Source organism: Lactuca serriola, chromosome 1, assembly GCF_051521515.1.
Source record: "Lactuca serriola cultivar US96UC23 chromosome 1, Lser_US96UC23_V15, whole genome shotgun sequence".
NCBI lineage: Eukaryota > Viridiplantae > Streptophyta > Magnoliopsida > Asterales > Asteraceae > Lactuca > Lactuca serriola.
This window is the reverse complement of record NC_136408.1, coordinates 150,100,995-150,123,958: the sequence shown is the minus strand read 5'-3', so window position 1 is coordinate 150,123,958 and position 22,964 is coordinate 150,100,995. Positions and strand designations below refer to the sequence as shown.

Sequence of the window (22,964 nt, the reverse complement as noted above, 5' to 3'; positions counted from 1 at the left end):
CCTCTACAATCAATTTGTTACAATCTATGAACTTGCTGAAGTGATCTAGAAGAAGCAGTCTCTATGTAATTATCTCTAAAGTTTCTCAAAGCTAAAAGTGTTGATTTTCAAGAACCTTTAAAGAAGCCTCTATACCCAATTTGCGTTCAAAGTCAAATTTTTAAAAGGAAGTCCATATGCTCAAGATAAAGTCATTCATGTAGAAATTCATATGTTCATCTTGAAGTTGTGAAGAAATCGAAGATAAAAGTTGAAAGTCAAGAACAAAGAGAAGATTGAAAAGAAAAGAAAGCTATAAACCAAAAGGGAGATTATTAGGACATGATTTGTGGTTTATACTTTACTTAAGATAGCTTTTAGAGTTCTAGGTCTAGGACCGAAAATACCATGTTTTCGTTGGTGTTTGGACCGAAATCACCATGTGATTTCGGTAGGCTTAATGATGTTTTCGGTCAGCTTGGGCTTGGGCTTGTTAAGGCTTTGTACTAGGTTTGTATAAATAGCTTTTCAGCCGTAAAGGAGTTTGAGTTGTGCATCATTATTTTATTCGGCTGTTAAGAGGTTCTTGGTGTACCAGGCGATTTCAACTAATAAATCGTGTGTATTAAGAGTTATTTGTGTGTTCTTGAATCACTACCTTATTTTTATTTTGCATTCTTTAGATAGTTTCATTGATATCGTATTGATCTAAGTATTTTGGGACTTACAAAGAAGGAGATGGAGGTGCTTTTTTTGGTATTGGGTAGAAGAAGAGGGGAAGGTGTATGAGAAGGATTTATAGGCTCGTAGCTATTTCGATTGCATTTTAACTTGTCTGCGATAAGTTTGGCTAATCCATATGTTAGTGGGTGGTGTAATGCGATCTCATTTTGGATTTCGGAACACAAACCGAAAATAAAGCCATTTTGGAGGGCTGCTATGGAAAGGCCATCGACAAGATTGCTGATTTTTTTTTCAAATTATGCTTGGTAAGCCGAGACGGTGTAAACATGGCGAAGGTTGAAGAGAGTGGTTTGGTGGTTTTCATACGTGGAAGGTCCAAACTGGGTTTCGATAGCTTTTTAAAATTCTAGCCATGTGCTCAAAAGATGGTTGTTGTACATATGGTTTTACATATGCTTGTCCCAACTGAAGGCTTCTCCTGTGACGTAAACAACAACTAGTGTGATGCGTTGGTTTGGTGGTATGTTGTAGTAGATGAAGTAGTTGTGAGAACGGTCAAGTGGATTGGAGCAGTCTAAGTTGGGAAGTTATATCTTTGGTGGTTGTGGTTGGTGATTGTTGATTGGGTAGGGGTGGGGTGGGGTGGGGTGGAGGCAATGGGGGTGGTTGGTTGAGATGTTGGTTTGTGAGGAGATGACCAGGTTTGCAACGTTGGTGGTGAGGGTGTCAAGTCGGGATTGGTGGCGGTACCAAGACGGAGAAGTGCTTGTAGGTGGTCCTTCGGAGGTTCACCGGGTTTATTTTCTGGTTTACGAGGTATGTCGGTTGTAGGCTGTAGCATCTTTCAGGGGAGGCATAGTTGGGAGATAGGTAATGAAAGCACCAAATGATAGGAACGGTATTCGAGGTTGTCAACCTCCAAAAACTAAGAGAAACAAAATAGTAACCACAGCCGTTTTCTGAATAATCCATTAAAACCAAAGTACATTGTTTAAATACTACTTGAAAAATAGAAAATAAAGCTACTCTAATCATGCGTTACACCTGGAAGTGAAAACCAATTATTAAGAACACATGTTAAACAAAAGAAAAGAAAGTATCAAATGCTAACTGGTTTGACTTGGTAAAGCTCGCATGCTTTATTATAGAAATCAGGCAGGCTTCTTGATGATTGGTTTGGGCCGAGTGAATGTCTCATATTGTGGTAACTAGGCTGCTTCATGTACGGGTAGTTGTTGGGCTCTATCACACATTGTGTTCTTGTACATGTATTTCAGTTCTTTGAACTGAATTTATAACTATGTTAGCTCATGGCATATAATACATCAGATGGTTAAAACAAGGACGTTAGATAATACACAAACCCATCCCCTTATCAATGAAGAAAACCACTCAATATGGTCCTAACAATATCATCAAAAATCATGTTTGGTGGAGTGGAACCATAAGTCTTCAAATACACCTCACGAATCAAGATCAGTGTGCTCGAAATGCTGATAAGGAATGTGATCATCTTGGCAGAAGCCCGAAGTTGCTTCTCCACCATCTTCTGGACCCAAACTCTCGGTGTGCTTTGGTAGACTTTGTTTAATTGATCCACAGTCTTCCTCAAATCTGATGCTCTATTCATTATCCCCTGAGATCTCGCAATCCCATTAAACAATTTAACAATATCCTCATCACCCAAGTCACCTATGATGATATTTTCTTCACGTAGCAACCGGACATCCTTATCACTGTCGATGATACCACACATGAAATCTACATATTCAGTGAGTTCAAGACCATGTCCAGTGGTAAAACTTTTCTTTGCCATTAATTGCTCATAAGCCACCAAGTTTCTCAATATCACCTCTGAATCAATATTAAGTGTAATAAGAGGAAGATAACAAAACCGCTCATTTTCGCCTACAAAGTTAATGTTTCTGATTCCTCCGTCAGTTGGTGACAAATGGAACTTAACTCCTGCAATATCGCGAAGCTCTGAAACTGAAGGCACCTTGATCTCTTCAGCTGTCACCATCTTCTCAATACTTTCTGAGATTTTTTTCCTGATGGATTCAAAGATCTGAAGAAATGGTTTAGTCCCTGGGATCAGTGCCATGAGTTGGATAAACATTTCAAGTAATTCTAGTTTATCGTCTTTTTCAGATGGACCACTTCCAGATTTTTGAAAGTAAACTTCTGGTGAGATCGATTCTTCATTTTTCACGATGGATTGGTACATATAATCAAGTAAATGGTTTACTCTACTAAAATCGATTTTCTCTTTAGAGAGGATAAATGGTGAGTGGCACTTACAGAAAAACCCGAACTTAGATTCCCAGAAATCTTCTTTGCCTTCATCATAGCTACTTGATAGGACCTTTTGGATTTCCTTCAATACAATTATAGGAATCTGGTTCTCTAACATGATAATATCTTTTGCATCTATTGCAACCTGCTGATCAATATAAGCACCAAGTAGATCAATAAAGAAGAGACTGTCAATGGTGAATAACCATGCCAAGATGTCATCATCAGCATCAAGGTACAAATCGTAGCAAGCACAAATTATGGGGATGATCTCTTTGACATTATCTACGACTTGGTCCACAGAGACTTCAACTTTATTAGACTTAAGTACCCTTTTCACGGAAGTGAGTTTGTTTTGCTCCATGTTCTGATAGAGCTCTGGCTTGAAATGGTGATTAGGACCAAGCCCTATCCGTTGTGGGGCATACGCTTCCAGGTTTTCGTCTTTTAGGATTTGAGGAATTTGAAATATGGACAGTGGAGGTGTATCGACGTTAATGGCAAGCTGGTTTTTCAAGGTTTTGCTAATATGATCTACCCATTGTTTATCACCGGAGGTTAGGCTAGAAAATGGGTTTACCAAAGCCATCTGATGATACTCCCAAATGGTTCAGATGCTTCAAATGCTCTCTCTATATTTTTTTGACTTTAAATGATTCAAATGCTTTAGCTTCGTCAACGCCTAGCACGTGATTGCGTCATAAAAAAATTGCTCATAATTTTTAATATTTATCTAACAACCTCGTTGCTAATATTTTGATTAAACAAGCTAATGAAACGAAATAATAACACATTTCACACCCAACCAACCACTAAATTATTGGTATAATAATAATACTGGTCGTTGAATGTCCACTTGGTGCCATAAAATTATCTTTTGTTACTATCTTTATTATTCGTTGTTGTGTAATACAATCAATTTCCACCTTTATAACACGAAAAAGTTTATACCCATGTCACACTTTAATTAATGCATAACAATTAGAACATGAGAATGAAATGTCCTTATGGTTTGGATAAATTTGGGCCTTTATCCCTAATTTTTCTTGTATTTGGACAATTCTTGTGATTTATTTTTGTTGTGATTTTGGTCTCTAATTAACGTAAAAAAATTATATTGCGCTTACTATATAATTTAATAATTATATTATTATATTTTCAATATTATAGCATTGGTTCCACCTCACCCACCTTTACCCTCTTATTCTATTCTATGAATAACAAAATCCAACCCTAAATAAGATACACCGCCTATTCATCACCACCGTGGCATCATAACTGTTACAACTCTGACAGCTACATCGCCACCTTCTCCAACTCTGACAACGTCAAAGAAAACGCCAACACATACATTTGAATAGTCCACCAAATAAATTGTTTCACTTAAAACTTCGATGACCTCAATCAGGTCGACTACATAAAACAGGCCGCCGATAAAAATCGTTAGTATGTTCATCCCAAAAATCATTTAACATTTTTGAAACGTGAACTGGAGAAAAAAATGGATCATAAAATGCAAAAAAGAAAAAAATTTGGAACATGTTTTGATTTATGGGACAATTCTGACTTTTAAAACAATATTCAAGAAGTATTTCAATTTTTGGAACCATTTTAAGGAACAATTTCCATTTCTTGAACCGTTTTCAGTTTCTTTTTAAATTATTATTATTATTATTATTATTATTGTTATTATTATTATTATTATTATAAATCGGTTTAGTATTGATTATAGGCATTAATCTTCTACACAACCTTTTATTTTGATTATGGTGTGGTTTTGATTTTGTAAACAATGGTGGTAGTGATTGTTGATAAAAGTTAGGTTGGTGTTGTTTGATGGCAGAAGTGGTGGTATTACAATAAAGGTAAACACTGGAAATAACCCTAATCATGGGTTAAATAGTGATTAAGAGAAGGAGTATTTACTATTTAATAAGAAAAACTTGTTCAAGAATCAAGAGCACTTACAAAAGCTTTAAATGTTGGGCGATGAGCAGCCATCTCATACATACAGCAACCTAAAATATATATTATTGAACACAAAAAATAAGTGGGAAATGAAAAGCAACAAACATGTGGCTTAAAGTATGGGCTCAAGTTTAAGAAGGGTAACTTCATGAAATCATTATGCATACTGAACCCAAGTTGTGGTATATGAGTAAATGACCATTTCACCCTTGTGTCATAAGTGATGTTGAAATTGTAATGAAAAGTAAATACCTAGGGACCATATACCCAAGTTGGGGTATATGAGTAAATGACCATTTCACCCTTGTGTCATAAGTGATTTGAAGCCATAAGGAATAGCTGCAAGCAGTTCAGGACACATGTAATTTGGTGTCCCCACCACCTGGATTAAAGAAATTAAATCTAGATTAGCCATGGCTGTTGGCATTTCCTGTGCTGGCACTGGTCTAAGTGAGGCCATATCTCTGCTAGAACCTCTCACATCAGATGTAGTTGCACCGGTGTTTCAAGGGCTCGTGATGATATAGGGCTAAAAGCGGGAAATAAGTCAAAAACAACATACTTTCATTTAATTTCTGTACTATAGCATCCTGCTTTCATTTGTTTCTAAAATTGCATTATAGTATTTTAAATAATTTAAAAAACTTAACTAACCTTTTGGAAAGGTACATCGCCTCCTAATTTCATCCCAACCATCACGATACGAGCAACCCAAAAGAACAAAATGTCATGCCCAGTTTCAAGAACAGCAGTTGGATAAAAAGTCTTCAAATCTTGAGTATCATCAGGCCACCCCAATACAGATAAAGGGAAAAGCCATGAAGAAAACCAGGTGTCTAAAACATCAGGATCTTGAGCCAATTCAAACTTTTTCCCTAAAAAGACCTTTTTAGCCTCACCTTCAGCCTCTTTCTCATCCCTAGCAACCACCCAATGATCCGTGTATGCTCCAAGCTCTTTCATTTTATCATCCTCCAATGTCACATACCATGTAGGAACTCGGTGGCCCTACCAAAGCTGCCTTGATACACACCAATCACGAATGTTCTCAAGCCATCTATAAAATAAAAAAAAAATTAAAATTAATTAATAAAGTTTAAATGTTGTGTATCAATTTTAAAGGTAGAATGAAAGACTAAAGAAGGTGACCTTTTCCATTCAGGAGCATACTGTTTTGGAAGAATATCAATTTTCTTGTTATTTTCATCCATTACAGCATCAAGAGTTTCTTTAGCAATACCATTGTAGTTGACATACCACTGAGGCTTAATCATAGGTTCAATCACATCATTGCTTCTAGAACAAACGCCTAAATGCATCTCATTCTTTTCTTCCCCTTTATAAAGTCCATGTATGCATATTTGATGAAGAAGATAGGAAGGGTATTCGCGTCATTTAGGGTTGGACAAAAAGTTAAGAAAGGTATTAAAAACGTTAGACTTCAAAGCCTCAGTTATTGCAGCACGAGCTTCAAAACGTGGCATCCTTACAAACCCTCAACCTCCATTACTGTTTATCTTCCCATCATTAGTAAAAATGTTAACAAACTCAAGTTTATCTCTCTTTCCAACTTCAAAATCATTAGGATCATGTATTGGGTGTATGGTTTCTGTTAATGTTATGGGAGTTTTAGAAGATAAACTTGGAAGTGTTGAAAAGTTTTTAAGGTCTAGAAGGAATCAAAAGAGGGGGATTTATGGGAGTTTTAGAAAATAAGCAAACTAACTAACAGAAACAACATAGAATCGAAATTAAAGAGCGATTAAAAACCATTACCAAAGAATTTATGCATGAGTATAGTTGAAGAACGCCTAAAAGAAATCTGAGACCTGAAGCCAAAAAAAACCCTCGATCGAGAGCAAAAAAGAGCAGATCCCCCAACAGAAAGAGAATTGAGAGATGTGTAAGCCATGAATCATGGAAGAACATCAAAACCGATTTACGATTGACTGTGAGAACGTGGGTGAACACGGGGGACCTAGGGCTTCTTGTTGGAGGCGCTGGAGGTGGGTGAAGGCGGAGGCCCTAGGGCTTCTTGTTGCTAATTCAAAGATCAACATCGATGGTAGAAGGTGGAGGCATCAGTAGAGGGAACAAGGTAAAAAGAGAGGAGATCGAAGCATTTAGTGTGAGGGTCCATTTGGAACTTGGAAGAAATCTCAAACCTTTAACCTTAAACATCATGTGAAGCAATTGATCCATAATCTTCTTTGTCTCTGTCAATTCCTTGGGTTCACATAATCGTACGATGGTGGTAAATGAAGCATTCTTCGAGAAGGAAGGTGCATCGCCGTAGTTTGAGGCTAGAAGAGGAAATGAGGATCGGAGGTAGTGGATGTGGATGACGGGTGAAGACGAGGGAGAAGAAGGTGGGGGTTTAAAAAATTTGGGGATTTCATTTTCCCTCCGAGACGCGCGTTTCTTAAAAAAAATATAAAACGACATTCATAGATGACGCACAAGTCCCTTCCATGTTTTTAATATTTTTACATGAGACACTAATTTAAGGGCACTCAGTAATGTGCGACCTAAATCCTTAAATTTTTTGAAGAGATGACACCTTTTAATGTCTCTCTCTAATGTGTAACATAAATCAAAGAGCGTCGTGTTTTGCGCATCGTAAAAGGGTCTTTTTCTTGTAGTGAATGATACTTTCAAAACTATACTTCTGAACTTGGAAAATATATTATTTTTATATGGAGTAAAAGCCTTTGAACTCACCAACTTCATGTTGACGTATTTTTAAATGCATGTGTTTTCAGGAAGTTCATAACTATGATACAAGAAATGACGTTACACTGCCCGGTGTTTCCGCCAACGGCCGGGGTGTGACACTGATTCAGCAGCAACACACAAATAGGTAAGATCAATAACTGTCATGTCATGGTCTGTCACATAGTAGTCTATAATGAACTCACTATATTAATCAGGAAGTGATTAAAGAACCCAATCAACACCCAAATTCGTCGAGACAATGACACCCAATACTCTAAGCATGTCAATAGGTGACTTCATCTCCAAGACGTGAGCACACGCATTCCTTCCATCTTCATGTTTCTTTGAAAGTAAGGATTGAGTGACCTTGAATTTTTCAATTCTTCGAGCTTGTGGGTTAGGGAGAATAATTGGAGGAGGTGGAGGAAGTGAAGTATGACTTCCACGATCCAATATGGGAACATCATCTTCAAGAGGAAAGATTATTCCAAAAGATTTGGGAAGACCATAGTTGTCTGAACTAGACATCTATAATTGGAGAAATTCAAGTTAGTTGATTTAAGTCCTTAATAACACCCAAATGAAATATTAAGGCTAGGACCCAACAAAATATTTTACAATTTGGAAGATGGATTCCGTAATCCACACTGCAAAATATTTGAAGGGAGGTAAATGACGATTTACCAATTTCCATCACAAAAAATGAAAAACCAAATTAGGTTTTAAGTGAATTGAAATTCCTAGATCCTTTGAGATTCATTGAAACTTTCAATGGCATGTTTATATCTCGACAGTGCCCTTCAAGTTTGTGACTGGGATGCCGAGGATCACAAACAAGGTGTGAATAACCATGAAAATTAGCTTGGTACACCCAATTTTACAACCATCTAATCAATATGCCAGTTAACCACACACTCTCCATTGATCTATGATTAACATCAAGCTACCCTTCACCAGGCACTGTCAATCCAGATTAGTGTGTCGGTTAACCAGGCACGCTCCACTAATGACTTAACAAGGTGCAAAGTGCAATCTCATGGGTTAGCACCATATTCACATTTTCCTAAGTAACTAAGATTTGGGAATTTATAAGTGTTCATTTACTTTGTATTTATATTTATAATTATACTATTAATGAAGGGAGAATTACAGTCTTATCCTACCCATTCGGCTAACAACCCTCCACCAGTCAAGGAAGCGGTGGGTGAGAGTGGACACCCATTAAGCTGCCATTTTATTAGCAGTAACCTTATACCCCCTTATAGACTGGCTTCATGAATGAGGCCTACTAATGGTAAGACTGACTTTGTTTTTATAGATATAAATATTAAACCTATAATATTATAATAGTATAAGGGTAGAATTTTAAACTTTAAAATTCTAGGGTTTGGAATTAAATGTTTCAAAAGATAGACTTTTACATTTACATATTCCAAAACTTGAGGGCAAGTTTTGAACTATTCAAAAACTTTTGGAATCCATAACTTATGAGTTTAATATAGGTTTTAATGAAAAGACTCTTGAAAATCCATAACTTGAGGACAAGTTATGGATTTCAGAAAAACATTTATGGAAAAAAAAACTCTTCAAGTTCAACTAATGTAACTTACCAAATCAAACAACTTGTCAATGATCTAAATTAAACTCATAAGAACAAGGCAATTCATATCAAACAAATTTCATGTAATTAGCCTAACCATATAAACTACTACAAAACATGAAACATTGACAATTATCTTTTAAATTGGATAAGCAAGATCATTACCACATCAAAAACAGGTTTATAAGTTCAAAAACATTTTAGGGTAAAGATCCTAGTCCAATTCTAGCTTTAAAACTCGAAAAGCTGCATCCAGGAGCACCAACTCGTCGAGTGCATGAACTGACTCACCGAGTTGGTCAGTCTATAGGGCTGGCTCGGCGAGTCCACTGTCCAGACAACAGAAATTTGATTTTTTTTTTTTGCTTGTAACACAAGTAGCATCAAGTATAATTGAAAACAAGCCTAGGCTATGTAATACAAAAACTAGTAGAATGACATACCTTTTCTTGTAGTTGGAAACCTTGGACCTTTAAAAACTTAGTGCCCCAAGTGTTGCACCTCAAATGGAATCACACAACACTACGAACAATTGAGGAACTTGAGAGGAGGTTACATGCACTTAGAAAAATTGGCTTTCCCTCTTGTAAGCTTACTTATGGCCGATTTCATGAGCTAGAGGGGTTCTTATAAAGTGTGGCTTAATTAGGGTTACACCATACAAACCCTAATGTGCATGACCTTCCATATTCCTCATCCTGCATGGGTTTAAACCTCCATGGATCATCCATGGGTCACCACATAGGTTTAGCCCACCACAAAGAAATATGGATCATAAGCCCACATTATAAGAATGAATGATTTACATAATCAATCCCCATATAGTTAATTAGTCTCTTTTGATCACAAAATTAGTTATTGATCAATACTAATTAAATAATATGATTTCATATTAATATATTTGAACTTATAATATATTAATAAACCATAAATAACCTCTTCTCAATTATCCATCCTTCAGATTGTTCTGGTGCCATGCAACCCAAATGGACCATGGTACTCTCGGGTCAAGTAGATACAAATTATAGTTATCGACTTAGACACTAATCCAACAAAATCATGTCCTAACAATCTCCCACTTGGTTTATAGCTTTCTTTTGTTTTCAATCTTCTATTTGTTCTTGACTTTCAGCTTTTATCTTCAATTTCTTCACAACTTCAAGATGAACATATGAATTTCTACATAAATGACTTTATCTTGAGCAGTTGGACTTCCTTTTAAAAATTTGACTTTGAACGCACGTTGGGTATATAAGTATCTTTTATAGGTTCTTGTAAATCAACACTTTCAGCTTTAAGAAACTTCAGAGATAATTATAGAGAGACTGATTCTTCTGGATCACTTTAGCGAGTTCATAGAGAGCATCAAATTGATTGAGAATGATTCAATGCAATTCGACACATAACTTCAAATACTGCTTCGCCTTGCTTCTGGGGTTGATAGCTTGTGTGTTGAAAAATAATACTCACTTCTTGTTCCTTTGAATGTATATTCTTTATCGATCACATATGTTTCTTAAAAGGTAACCATGACTAAAAAGTCCCTGTGGATCACATAATGATAAAGACCCTTCTCACCACAGTTGTTCACGGACCCAACCTTGGCTTGGATGGAGACTACTCATAGTATCTATGTGAACACGGAAGAATGCACTGCCATTTATTGAGTATCGAAGAACTACTTGTGGCTATTTTTTATGTTAGCCCCTGCATATCCTAGATCAAAGATCTTAATATAGTTTTTCAAGTTAACAAGTTAACTTGGCCCTTAGCAAGACGTTCAATGGTTTCTCAATCTCAGATGGATCACCATTCTAGTGCCACTTAAGGTTAATTAGGAATAACTCACAAAACCATCATGTGACAAAAATATCCAAATACATATTTCCACAGTTTAGCATGACACGAGGTCAAACCCCTTTGGTGGGACATTCAACGTTAATCGTGCCTTGCGATGTGCATCGCCCTACTGCAAATACCGTTAATTCCTTACCTGCAAAAAATGTGTCCTAGAATACATTTGAGTCTCTGCAATTTTGCATGACAAAGAGATTGTCATGAGCTTGGGCGGGATGTTCAGCGATAGCTATTTCCCGGTTGGGTGAATCGCCCTGGTGTGATGATAGTTCTTAGGTAAAGATAACTGACAAGACCAATTTTAACAATCTGTACAGTTCTAGACTTTCAATTCGATAAATACGAAAGTTCTTAGAAAGATACTGCCTAACTGACAGTTTGTACATTTTCATGCCTTCAATTCCTTGAATACAACAATTCTTAGAAAGATACTGCCTAACTGACAGTTTGTACATTTTCATGTCTTAAATGCCATGAATACGACAGTTCATAGAAAGATACCGCCTAACTGACATTTTCTAGAATTTCAACCCTTCAATTCCTTGTGAATGTAGTGTGAAGTGTAATGACCGTTAATTCCTTTCCAAGTCTCTTCTCCTTGCTAAGAAAATTCCGATACAGTCTCCTTGAGTCTCTTTTGCTTTTGAATTCGCGTTTTAAGACAAATGAAATTAAAATTAAATACGCTGAAAAACAGTATTTTATTTTTTTATTTTTCTGAAAAAGAAATAAAAATATTTTTGGATGTTTTTTTAAATTTTATGATTTTTGTTTCGTTTTAATTGACCCCCCCCCCCCTGAATTTGTGTATACAGGAAAAATATGAACAAATTTAACAAAAAAAAAATACAAAATGTACAAAACAAAAAAAATAGTCTTCAGAACGAATCATTTTAAGAAAACCTACAAGTATCAAGAAAATTTAAAATGTAATTCAATAATTGAAGTTGCATCCAAATGACTTGAGAACAGCACACAAAGACAACAACGTATTCAGCCTCAACTGTGTTTCTCTTCTGGAACGAAGTTAACATATTTAAAATTCATCACTCCGTTAAATACGATCCCTTTTTGTGAACTTTTCTTTCTTTGTTTATGAAAAGGACACATGCCCTCTATTAAAGTTCTAAATGTCGTGCAGTTGAGTGATGTCTCATGTCATGTGCCTGGAACAACTATTATCAACTTACCAAAGTCTGGTGATATTCCCCCATAGTTGCTCCGACAGAGAGTGTGGGATTAGTTGGTTTTTGGAACCCGGTCCATTTTGAAACTGGTTTTACCGTTACTATCTACGCAAAATACTCTTTCCCATGACATAACCTATTTATCACATAAGAAACATAAAGAAGTTACTAGACTTTTGGATGATTTTGAAATGTGACCTTTAGGAACCCATTGGTAATTAGATTTAAGTGTTTTAATGATTAACCTAATAGGTGCTTCAACACTTGATTTTGAAATGGAACTACCATTGGATTTAGACTTGAATTGCAAGTGTGAGCTAGAGGATAATCCTTGAGATGAATTAGACCACACCGATTTCGGTTTGGCTGAACCATGTCTCGAATTAGACATCTTGTTTGACATTCCCTTTTTGTCCTTGGGAGTTTGATTTTTGGTTTTTTTAGCATTCCAATCATTGTTGCATGAATGTGACCTCGAAGTATTTCTTTTGAAAGATCCCCCACTTGACATATTCTGCCGACCTTGTTCATAGTAGGGAGCATATGAACGATGTGGAAAATTTCTAGCAATGTGACCGGGAGTCCTAAAGTTAAAACAAGTCTGTTTTTTAAGATAAATAAGATTGAGACTTGGTCCTTGTCCAAATGAAGTTTGTTTCAAGGAATTTCCACAAGCACAAGCACCTGAACATTTATTAGACTGTTTAACAGATTTTTGTGTCTTGGATTTTTCAACAGTGGGAGTATCATCATCACAAGTTTTTGAATCATTTTCAGCAGACTATAATTATTTTTGTTCTGATCATGCCCATCTTGCACTATAACCTTATCTGCACATGAGGTAGAAACATTATTATCCTTCACACTATCATTATTTACTGTCTCAATTGAAGTAGGTTTGCCATACTATAGTGACCTTCCCTTACCTTTTCTTCCTCAATCATATGAGTAAAAGTGTAGTTATCATTGAACGGAGGAGGAACAGTCTCATAACCTAGACCTACATTCATTTTATCTTTCCATCTAAGTTGCTTTTCAATCATTGTCTCAAATTTCATACTTGACACATCACATTTTTTAAAATTAAAATTTGCATTTTCAAACTTAATTTTCAATGTGTCAAGCTCAGCAGTTAGACTGAAAAACTTTTCTTGAGCATAACCATAGTATTCACATTTAGTGTTGTATTCTTCCTTAATTCTTTTTAGATGTTTGCTTTGAGGCTCTAATTGTTCTTTTAAGGTTTTTAGGCCTTTCTAAGAGTATATCCTTCATATTAAGGTCCTCAATTTCCTTAATTAATACATCATGTTGATCGCAATAATGTTTAATTGTATCACTACAGGTTTGAGTATAGAAAGTTTCACCATCCATTTTAGTACTATTTTAAGAACTCATAATTTACCAAAAGAAATCTGATTGTGTAATTTGAATTTGACCGAAAACAAAGAAAGTCAAATAGTTAACTAGGCTTCTTGACTAAGAACGAGGCTTCTTGACCGAGAACCTTAGCCGAAATCTTACAACCAAAAAGTTGAGTCGAGGATGCGGAGCCAAGAACACAAATTCGCAGCCGAGAACTTTGAGACTGAGACCGAGAGCTTCGAAATTGAGTCCGAGGAGTTGCCCTAACTGAAATATATCAGCTGGCCACCGAGAACTCTGAAACCTAACCGAGATCCTGAGCTTGCCGACGAGAACACTGAAGACTTTGCCCGAAGACGCCTAAAAATGTCAGAAACACGAAATTGGTAATTTTTCAAGACCAGCTTCGATCAAAGTTTCCAATCTAGTGAAGAACACGAAGAACAACAACAATAATTTTCATCAAAAAGAATTTAGAAACACCAAAGACACCAAGAAAAATTCCAAGAAACGTTTAATGTTTAGGCCAATTCGATTGATACCAATCCTTGCTTTGATAGCAATTGTAAGTCCTAAAATGCTTAGATCAATACTATATCAATCAAATTATCTAAATAATTTGGAATATAAATAAGATAGTGATTCAAGAACACACAAATAACTCTTAATGCACCCGATTTATTAGTTGAAATTGGCTGGTACACAAAGGATGTGACAACCCGAACCTTTTTCCATTTCCGTTATCCAAATTCCGTTAATAAAATTTGAATTTCATTAAGTTTCCGTCAAACTTCTTGGTTTAGAAAAAAATCGTTTAGTTTTATGTAATTAAATTATGTATATATAAGTTGGAACCAAAATCACGCAAAAACCTGAAGTCCTTGAAAAACGAACAAGTTTTCGGCCTAGATGAGTCTACGGCCGTAAACCTATGTACGGTCATACACTCGTGTACGGCCAATGCCGGGTGGACCCCACCACCGACCAACGACAACCCCTATAAATACAAGACCCTACCCCCTCATTTACACTTTTCTGTCCGAACACCCTCTCTTTCTCTCTCTAGACTCTCGACCGTACACCCCTAAAGCACCTTTATGCTTCCGTAAAACTTCAAAAAAAACACCATTGGGGGTTCATTTAAGAGCATCTAGGACACATTTTTTTATCGATTTCAGCACCCCTGTTCTTCAGTGTACAACCATATACCTTCAAGTTCGTTAACCGTACACTCATTCATGGCCGTACACCTTCAAAGGTCGTACATCCTTCAATAGGAAGTCTACGGTCGTACACGGTTCACGGTCGTACACTCCCTTTCACGGCCGAACACACTCCCTGAGTGGTACATTAGACTGAAAACCTGCTTTCCTCGATTCAATCAAGTCCCAGTAACATTCCTTCACCGAAAGCAAGTGTTTTTCCAACACTTTATCTAACGAAATCGCTAATTTAGATACATATATGTATTTAATTGCTATTAGGATTCCGTTAAGTGCCACGTACAACAACTCTAGGGTCTTCATTTCCAGTTCATTGATTCGACGCTTAGACACAACTAACGGCGAGTTCATACCCCTATATTTACCGAGTTTTAATGTTTTAAGGGGGTGGGGGGAATATAAGTAAAAGCGCAAGAAATCTTGTGTTTAAAAATATAATTTGGTTTATTATATTTACTTATCAATAGCACACATTGAACATAGAACTTACTAAACATGGTAAACATCATTACTACTAGAGTTGACATCAAATTACAAAACATGTTAGGATACAAACATTTCAGAAACAAGTTTTCAGAACAAAGGAATCAAACTTATGAATTATGAAGTAATAGATATTATTTTATAAGGATTCATGTTAATGTCAAAATTGGTTTTCATAGTATTATTAGTGAATTCGTTGAGAGAACTATAGTGTGAGACGCTTTATAACTAGAGTCTTCTGGAGGGAGAGTGTGAGTTTGTGTATAAATCTATACGGGACTGACAATCCCGCACCCTGACTATTAGCTACAGTAAACCGGGGGTGACAAACGTTTGTTCAGTTTTCGATGTTCGAAGTACGTCGTTTTAGTATTCGTCCATCAGTATGGTTATAAGAATCCATAGGTGAAACAACGACTCATTCATGTAATAATATACCTAACAAACAGTCAACAGGGTTAGTAACTATGTGATGACTTAGTATGTACATTAGGGTAATATGACATTTCCATCAGGAAGTGATGGAGATCTGTGGTAAAACCCAAAGTATGATCTACAGTGAATATGAAAACCATAAGGAAGCCTAGAAACAAAAAACCCTCACAGCTAAATTCAAGATCATCATAAGTAGTACAGAAACCCCTCTTGAGGCACGCAAGGTGGTGGAGCGCCATATACGACATACAGATATATAACTAATAAATATGATTTAGTGAGTTAGTGATTACACTTCTCACACTATGTGTTAGGCTTATCGTCTCTATCATATAAGCTAATAACAATAAACCAGATCCCATGATTTCATTAAGAGGGTAGTCACTATCAAATTCATAAGTCTATGTTGCATAGACCTCTGTTATGAATTACTTCAAACGTCAGAACATGAAAAACTCAAAACTAAGATAATATCGATTAAGAGTACACTCAATTTGTAACCACTAAGGACTTACCCTCGTTTCGTCTTTTAACCCTTATGGCGGAAAAATGCCACCTAAGAAGTCGAACAAAAACAAAAACAATGAACCACCGCCACCACCTCCTCAGTATGACCCAGTTGTCTTTCAGGCGGCAGTAACAGCTGTAGTGATAGCTGTCATAACTCAAATCAATGCAAGTGGTACCGGTGGATCGGGTACTGGTACCAACAGCTTTAACCACGGACACACAAGGGAGTGATCATACAAAGACTTCATGACTTGTGGACCCATATCCTTCAATGGAATTGGAGGAGTCATCTCTCTAATGCATTGGTTCGAGAAGACAGAATCGATTTTTGAGTTATGCGTGTGCCCCGAAGAAAGCAAAGTTAAGTTTTCTACCTGCACCTTTTCTGACAAGGCCCTTACATGGTGGAATAGCCATGTCAAGTCATTGACTCTTCTAATAGCAAATGCAATGGGCTGGGAAAATCTAAAGGAGATAATGCAGGAAGAATAACGCCCGAGGGGCGAGGTACAGAAGCTAGAGCACGAGCTGTGGAATCTTACCATGTACGGCTCGGACATAGAAGCCTACACTGATAGATTCAGCGACTTAGTTGCACTATGCTCCGGGATGGTTACCCAGAGAGCAAAAAGGTAGAGAGATACATTTGGCGACTACCTTCTCCAATCCAAGGAAACGTATTAGCAGCGAAACCTCTTACGTTTGACAGTGACAAACACCTGGCACGAACATTGGTGGATTACGGGATCCGCCAAGGCATAATGGACCCCGTTCATGGGTAAACCAAAGGATTTGATCATAATTAAAGGCCCGAGAGCAGAAAGAAGAGACAATCAACACAAGAACCCTCTGAGGGACAACGGACAGGTGCAGCCTATGCTGCTACGACACCAACCACATCAACACCAGGTAGTTGTTATGCTGGAACCCTTCCTAAAATGAATAAGTGCAACTTCCATCATATTGGTTGGTGTCGGAAGTTGTATTGCAAGATCTGCCTCGGAAGGGGACACACCATCCGCTTCTGTAGGGCACCAGCACGACCAATCTCTCAGGTCCCATTTGAGGAAGTAAGTCAAACCTGCCACAGACGTGGTGAAACGGGACACTACAAGAGAGATTGTCCATTGGCCAGGAGCCCTGGTGAGGAGGGAAGAATACTAATGATCACTGCAGGAGAGTCTACCACGGAAACCCCCGAGAACAGCGATACGTCTTCCAACTCGAATCATTTCTCAAACCTGCATTTTCAAGGAAACCGCCTCACAACTAAATTATAAATATTTTCTTCCTTCTTTAAACAAAGCACATAGTTTATGTACAAGCTAAATACTCTTTCTTGTAAGCTATAATGACTTGGTGTAGACATTAGGGCCATATATAATTAAGAACTAATAGACTTAGAGTGTGTGATTTCGCCTTATTTCCTGTTCCTTGTTGTTGGATATAGTGTCTAAGTCCATAATTATATTTGGTATGTACTTGACCCGACCCGGCATGGTCCATTTGGGTTGCACTTCACCCGGATAATTTATGGATAATCTGTCGAGAATAGTACAAGTTATGATTTATTAATATATTATAAGTTCTAATATATTAATATAAGATCATATTATTTAATTAGTATTGATCTATAATTAATCTAGGATTAATTTAGAGATCAAAGATATTACTAATTAAATATGGGCTTCTATATTTATATAGTGTGGGCTAAGGCTTATTTGGAATGGGCTAGGCTTGCATGGAAAAGTCCATGAATACTCCATGGGGCTTTAACCCATGGATCTCATGGAAATGAAGAGACATGGGTATTAGGGTTTACATGGATGTAACCCTAATCCACCACACTATATAAAGAAGGCTTCGGTTCTTGAAATCACACTAGTTGACACTTGTTGAGGTGAGGGCCGATTTCAAGATAGTAGTGACTATTCTCTCAAAGTTCCAAGTTTGTGGTGATTTGTGATTTCCATTTGAGGCATCCACACTATTGGTGCTAGGCTCTAAAACTCCAAGGAATCAACTACAACTACAAGGTAAGTATTTCTACTAGCTTTATTTGATTCAAGTTCCCCATGCCATGCTAGTTAGGATATGAACCTTGGAAAAATAATGATTTGCATGTATCTTAGACAAACATAGATCCAAGGTTTATTAGGGTTGCATGTACACTTAGGAAGTGTTAGAATGCTCAAAACCCATCACTTGTCTGGTTGGGGATTTAGGGCAGAGTCACTCAGTTAACTGTCTTATCAATCTTAATTATATAGGACTCGTAGACACCAAGCGATTATAGAGAGACTGGATTGCGATCATAATATCAAGTATCATTCACTAGAACAATTTTTAGGTTAGTACACTTTTAATGTAGTACAAAACATTTGCGATAGTAAATAATAAGGCCAAAACGCTCTTTCTGAGCTAACTCAACCCGCGATCCTATGATGTCATCCCGCTTAGTTTAACTGAGTCCACATTATACCAAACCTACGTGTCACCGATGAGACCCTTTTCCATAAACCTACCGAATAACAAAACTCTTGTCACTCATAACGAAAAACTAGACGCGGACCTCATAATCGTCTCTCGCTTCAAATATTCGAGGTACTCATGCGAGGAGTACGACATCCTCAGGTAACCTTCCTTAAGTATTCCCATCAGACCATTTTGGAAATACCACTCGTGCAGCAAGTGAAGTTCAAGCCCAGAGGCTAGGGACAGATACGGTTAGCCTATCAATGTTAACTGTACACATGCGGGTGGTATATAATTAAGATTCTACTGACTTAGGATGTGTGATTCCGCCCTATCTCCTGTTCCTTGTATGGTGGTGGACCTGGGGACAGAGCCACCCATCTGACTGTGAACTTCAGGACAAAATTTACTCGGATCTACGAATGGGCATCCTACCAATTGGATGAAAATAGTCGAGCAAGCTAAACTTGCACACCCTTCACAGACCAGAACACACAGATACATCAGTGATGATCCGCTAAAACACCCAACGAGGATCTGAATTCATTGAAAGAAAGCAAGGATTGAATGGAACCAAAGTAACCATCTCTTTTCCTTATCGTTAACCATCTACTCAGAGTCTGAATTTTGGGACGAAATTCCCTCTATCAGGGGAATGATGTGACAACCCGAACCTTACTCCATTTCTGTTATCCAAATCCCATTAATAAAATTTGAATTTCATTATGTTTATGTTAAACTTATTGATTTAGAAAAAAAAATCATTTAAGTTTATGTAATTAAATTTTGTATAAACAAGTCGGAACTAAAATCACGCAAAAACCCGAAGTCCTTGAAAAACAAACCAATTTTCGAGCTAGATGAATCTATGGTCGTAAACCCGTGTATGGTCGTACACTCGTGTACGGCCAATGTCGGGTGGACCCCACCAGCGACCAATGACAACCCCTATAAATACGAGACCCTACCCCCTCATTTACACTTTTCTGGCCGAACACCCTCTCTTTCTCTCTCTAGACTCTCGACCGTACACCCCTAAAGCATCTTTATTCTTCTGTAAACATTGAAAAATACCATTGGGGGTTCATTTCGGAGCATCTAGGACACGTTTTTCATCGATTCCGGCACTCTTTTTCTTGAATGTACGACCGTATACCTTCAAGTTCGTTGATCGTACACTCATTCACGACCATACACCCTCAAAGGTCGTACACCCTTCAATAGGCAGCCAACTGCCGTACACGGTTCACGGCCGTACACTCCCTTTCACGGCCGAACACACTCCCTGAGTGGTACATTAGGATTCCGTTAAGTGCCACATACAACAACTCGAGGGTCTTCGTTTCCAATTCATTGATTTGAAGCTTGCACATAACTAGCGGTGAGTTCATAGCCCTATATTTACCGAGTTTTAATGTTTTAAGGAGGCGGGGGGAATACAATTGAAAGCACAAGAAATCTTGTGTTTAAAAATATAATTTGGTTTATTATATTTACCTATCAATAGCACACATTGAACATACAACTTACTAAATATGGTAAACATCATTACTACTAGAATTGAAATCAAATTACAAAACATGTTAGGATACAAACATTTCAAAAACAAGTTTTCAGAACAAAGGAATCAAACTTATGAATTATGAAGTAACATATATAATTTTATAAGGATTCATGTTAATGTCAAAATTGGTTTTCATAGTATTATTAGTGAATTCGTTGAGAGAACTATAGTGTGAGACGCTTTATAACTAGAGTCTTCTGGAGGGAGAGTGTGAGTTTGTGTATAAATCTATACGGGACTGACAATCCCGCACCCTGACTATTAGCTACAGTAAACCGGGGGTGACAAACGTTTGTTCAGTTTTCGATGTTCGAAGTACGTCGTTTTAGTATTCGTCCATCAGTATGGTTATCAGAATCCACAGGTGAAACAACGACTCGTTCACGTAATAATATACCTAACAGACAATCAACAGGGTTAGTAACTATGTGATGACTTAGTATGTACATTAGGGTAATATGACATTAACATTCGACATGCGGTGGGATGTGTGAACTCCGCCTCATTTCTTATTCCTTGTTCGGTTGTGGGCTTAGGGCGGAATCACCCAATCGACTATCTGTTCGATCTAGATTTCTATAACTCGTACATACTAGGTGATCACAGGAGGGTATTAACAACATTTTCAGTATATCGTACAACACGTTTTCAACTGGTTTTATTTATGTAATAAGACTACTATACATTACGGGGGGTAGCCAGGGTATTTATACAAAGGTTTTCAAACAGAACAATACTTAAAGAACATAAATATGGTAGATATTTATACTCTACGAATGGGAACAAATAATTCAACAACTTATACTTAGGGAAAATATAGGATTTTCTATGATAAACATCAGTACTTTACAACCAAATGATTCATTACTCAACTAATGAATATTCATTATTAATTCCATGACTCTTTAGTTTATGTATCCGGGTTACATATGAAGAATATCCGATAGGCTGTGGAATGTGTGGTTTCCGCCTCATTCCCTGTTCCTTGTTTGGTTGTGGGTTTAGGGCAGATCAACACAGTTAACTGTCTATCTGATATTGGTTTATACGTAACTAGTATGAACTAACAAGTCATTGAAGGAATTGGTTAATCATGCTTTACATAAGATAATATTGAATTTTCTTGAGGAACACTTTCAACAGATATCAAAGGACCAATAAAGTTAACTTTGTACGTATCTAGTGAATACTTCAGGATTATGCACATGAGGATCGGACAAAAAGTGGAATGTGTGGCATCTGCCTCATTTCTTGTTCCTTGTTTGGTTGTAGGCTTGGGACAGAACCACCCAATCGATTGTTTGTTTAATCTGAATTGTACATAATTTGTATACACTAAGTACTCGCAGAAGGAACCAGTAAGGATCATTTTGACTTAACTTTCATTATAGCAGAAAATATAAAGTTTTGTGGAGGAACATAACACACTTTTCGAAAGAACAAAGAATAGTTTTCCAAAAACAAACACTTATGAACTCACCAACTTTATACTGATACCCTTTCAAAACCTACTTGTATTCTCAGCACATTAGTAGATAGGTACACACACCAGGTTCAAGAAGATGGAGCGTAGTAGCTTCGAGTCTTTACTTTGTATTTACTTTTGGAGTTAATCATTTATGAGTCAAATACAATGTAAACATTATAGTATTAATACAATGGTTGGTGTTGCTTTGATTACTATGATTCAATTTTTGTGATACTATACATGATGTCATCCGCCCCCGAACGTTTCTGCCATTTCGGTTTGGGGGTATGACAAAGGACTTCTTAACAGCCAAATACAATAACGATGAATAACCATAACTCCTAAACAGATGAAAATCTATTTATACAAACCTAGTACAAAGCCTTAACATGCCTAAGACCAAGCTGACCGAAAGCATCACCAAGCCTACCGAAATCACATGGTGATTTCGGTCCAAGCACCACTGAAAACAAGGTGTTTTCAGCCCCAGACCGAGAACTATAAAAGTTTTCAAATGTAAAGTATAAACCACAAATCATGTCCTTATACTTTTCCCACCAACGTCGGCTACTGCCATGCTATCGCTACCCCAAAGCTTCTACATCACTTCCCTTTACAAAACTTCTCCCCGAAGCAATCCAAAACAGACATGATGAAGGTCTCCGTTTCAAATGCACGACCATGTTCCACTCGGGTCACATTTTCAAATGAAGCCTATGATACCACAACTGTCGTTACCGACCTATTGCCATCACTGACTTTCATGACCATATAGATCAAAGATTGACACCATGACTTCACTACACATCCTCACTTCCTGTCCCTATCAGATGTAGCTTTCTTTAGGTTGCAACCCCCAGGAACAGTTCACATCACCAATTACATCAATGGACACCCCATCAAAAATATCATTGATTGTGGAAGTACAAACATCATTATTCAACCAAGAATCGCCTATCCCATAGAAACCAAACCATCCCCATCAACCCATTTCCTACTATGATTCACAATGGTTAAAATTTGGAATGCAATGGGTTCTTCCCCAATATAGCCCTTGAACTCAACAAAGCCACCTTTACACTACTTGTACTTTTTATGGCAGGAGCCAATATAACATTAGTGATGGGTTTTCTAGGTTACAATAAAACATAAAATA

General features: G+C 37.1%; 1 protein-coding gene across 1 annotated transcript; it reads right to left on the bottom strand.

Moving 5' to 3' along the window:
• Positions 1–1,702: 1,702 nt before the first annotated feature.
• Positions 1,703–3,565, bottom strand: LOC145071413 (putative UPF0481 protein At3g02645). The gene has a single exon (XM_079018306.1). It carries the CDS (start codon positions 3,545–3,547, stop codon positions 2,039–2,041), a length of 1,509 nt encoding a protein of 502 aa, XP_078874432.1. The 5' UTR covers positions 3,548–3,565; the 3' UTR covers positions 1,703–2,038.
• Positions 3,566–22,964: the final 19,399 nt, after the last annotated feature.

Coding starts and splice junctions, on each gene's coding strand:
- LOC145071413 (XM_079018306.1), bottom strand. CDS start 3,547: ATGGCTTTGGTAAACCCATTTTCTAGCCTAACCTCCGGTGATAAACAA.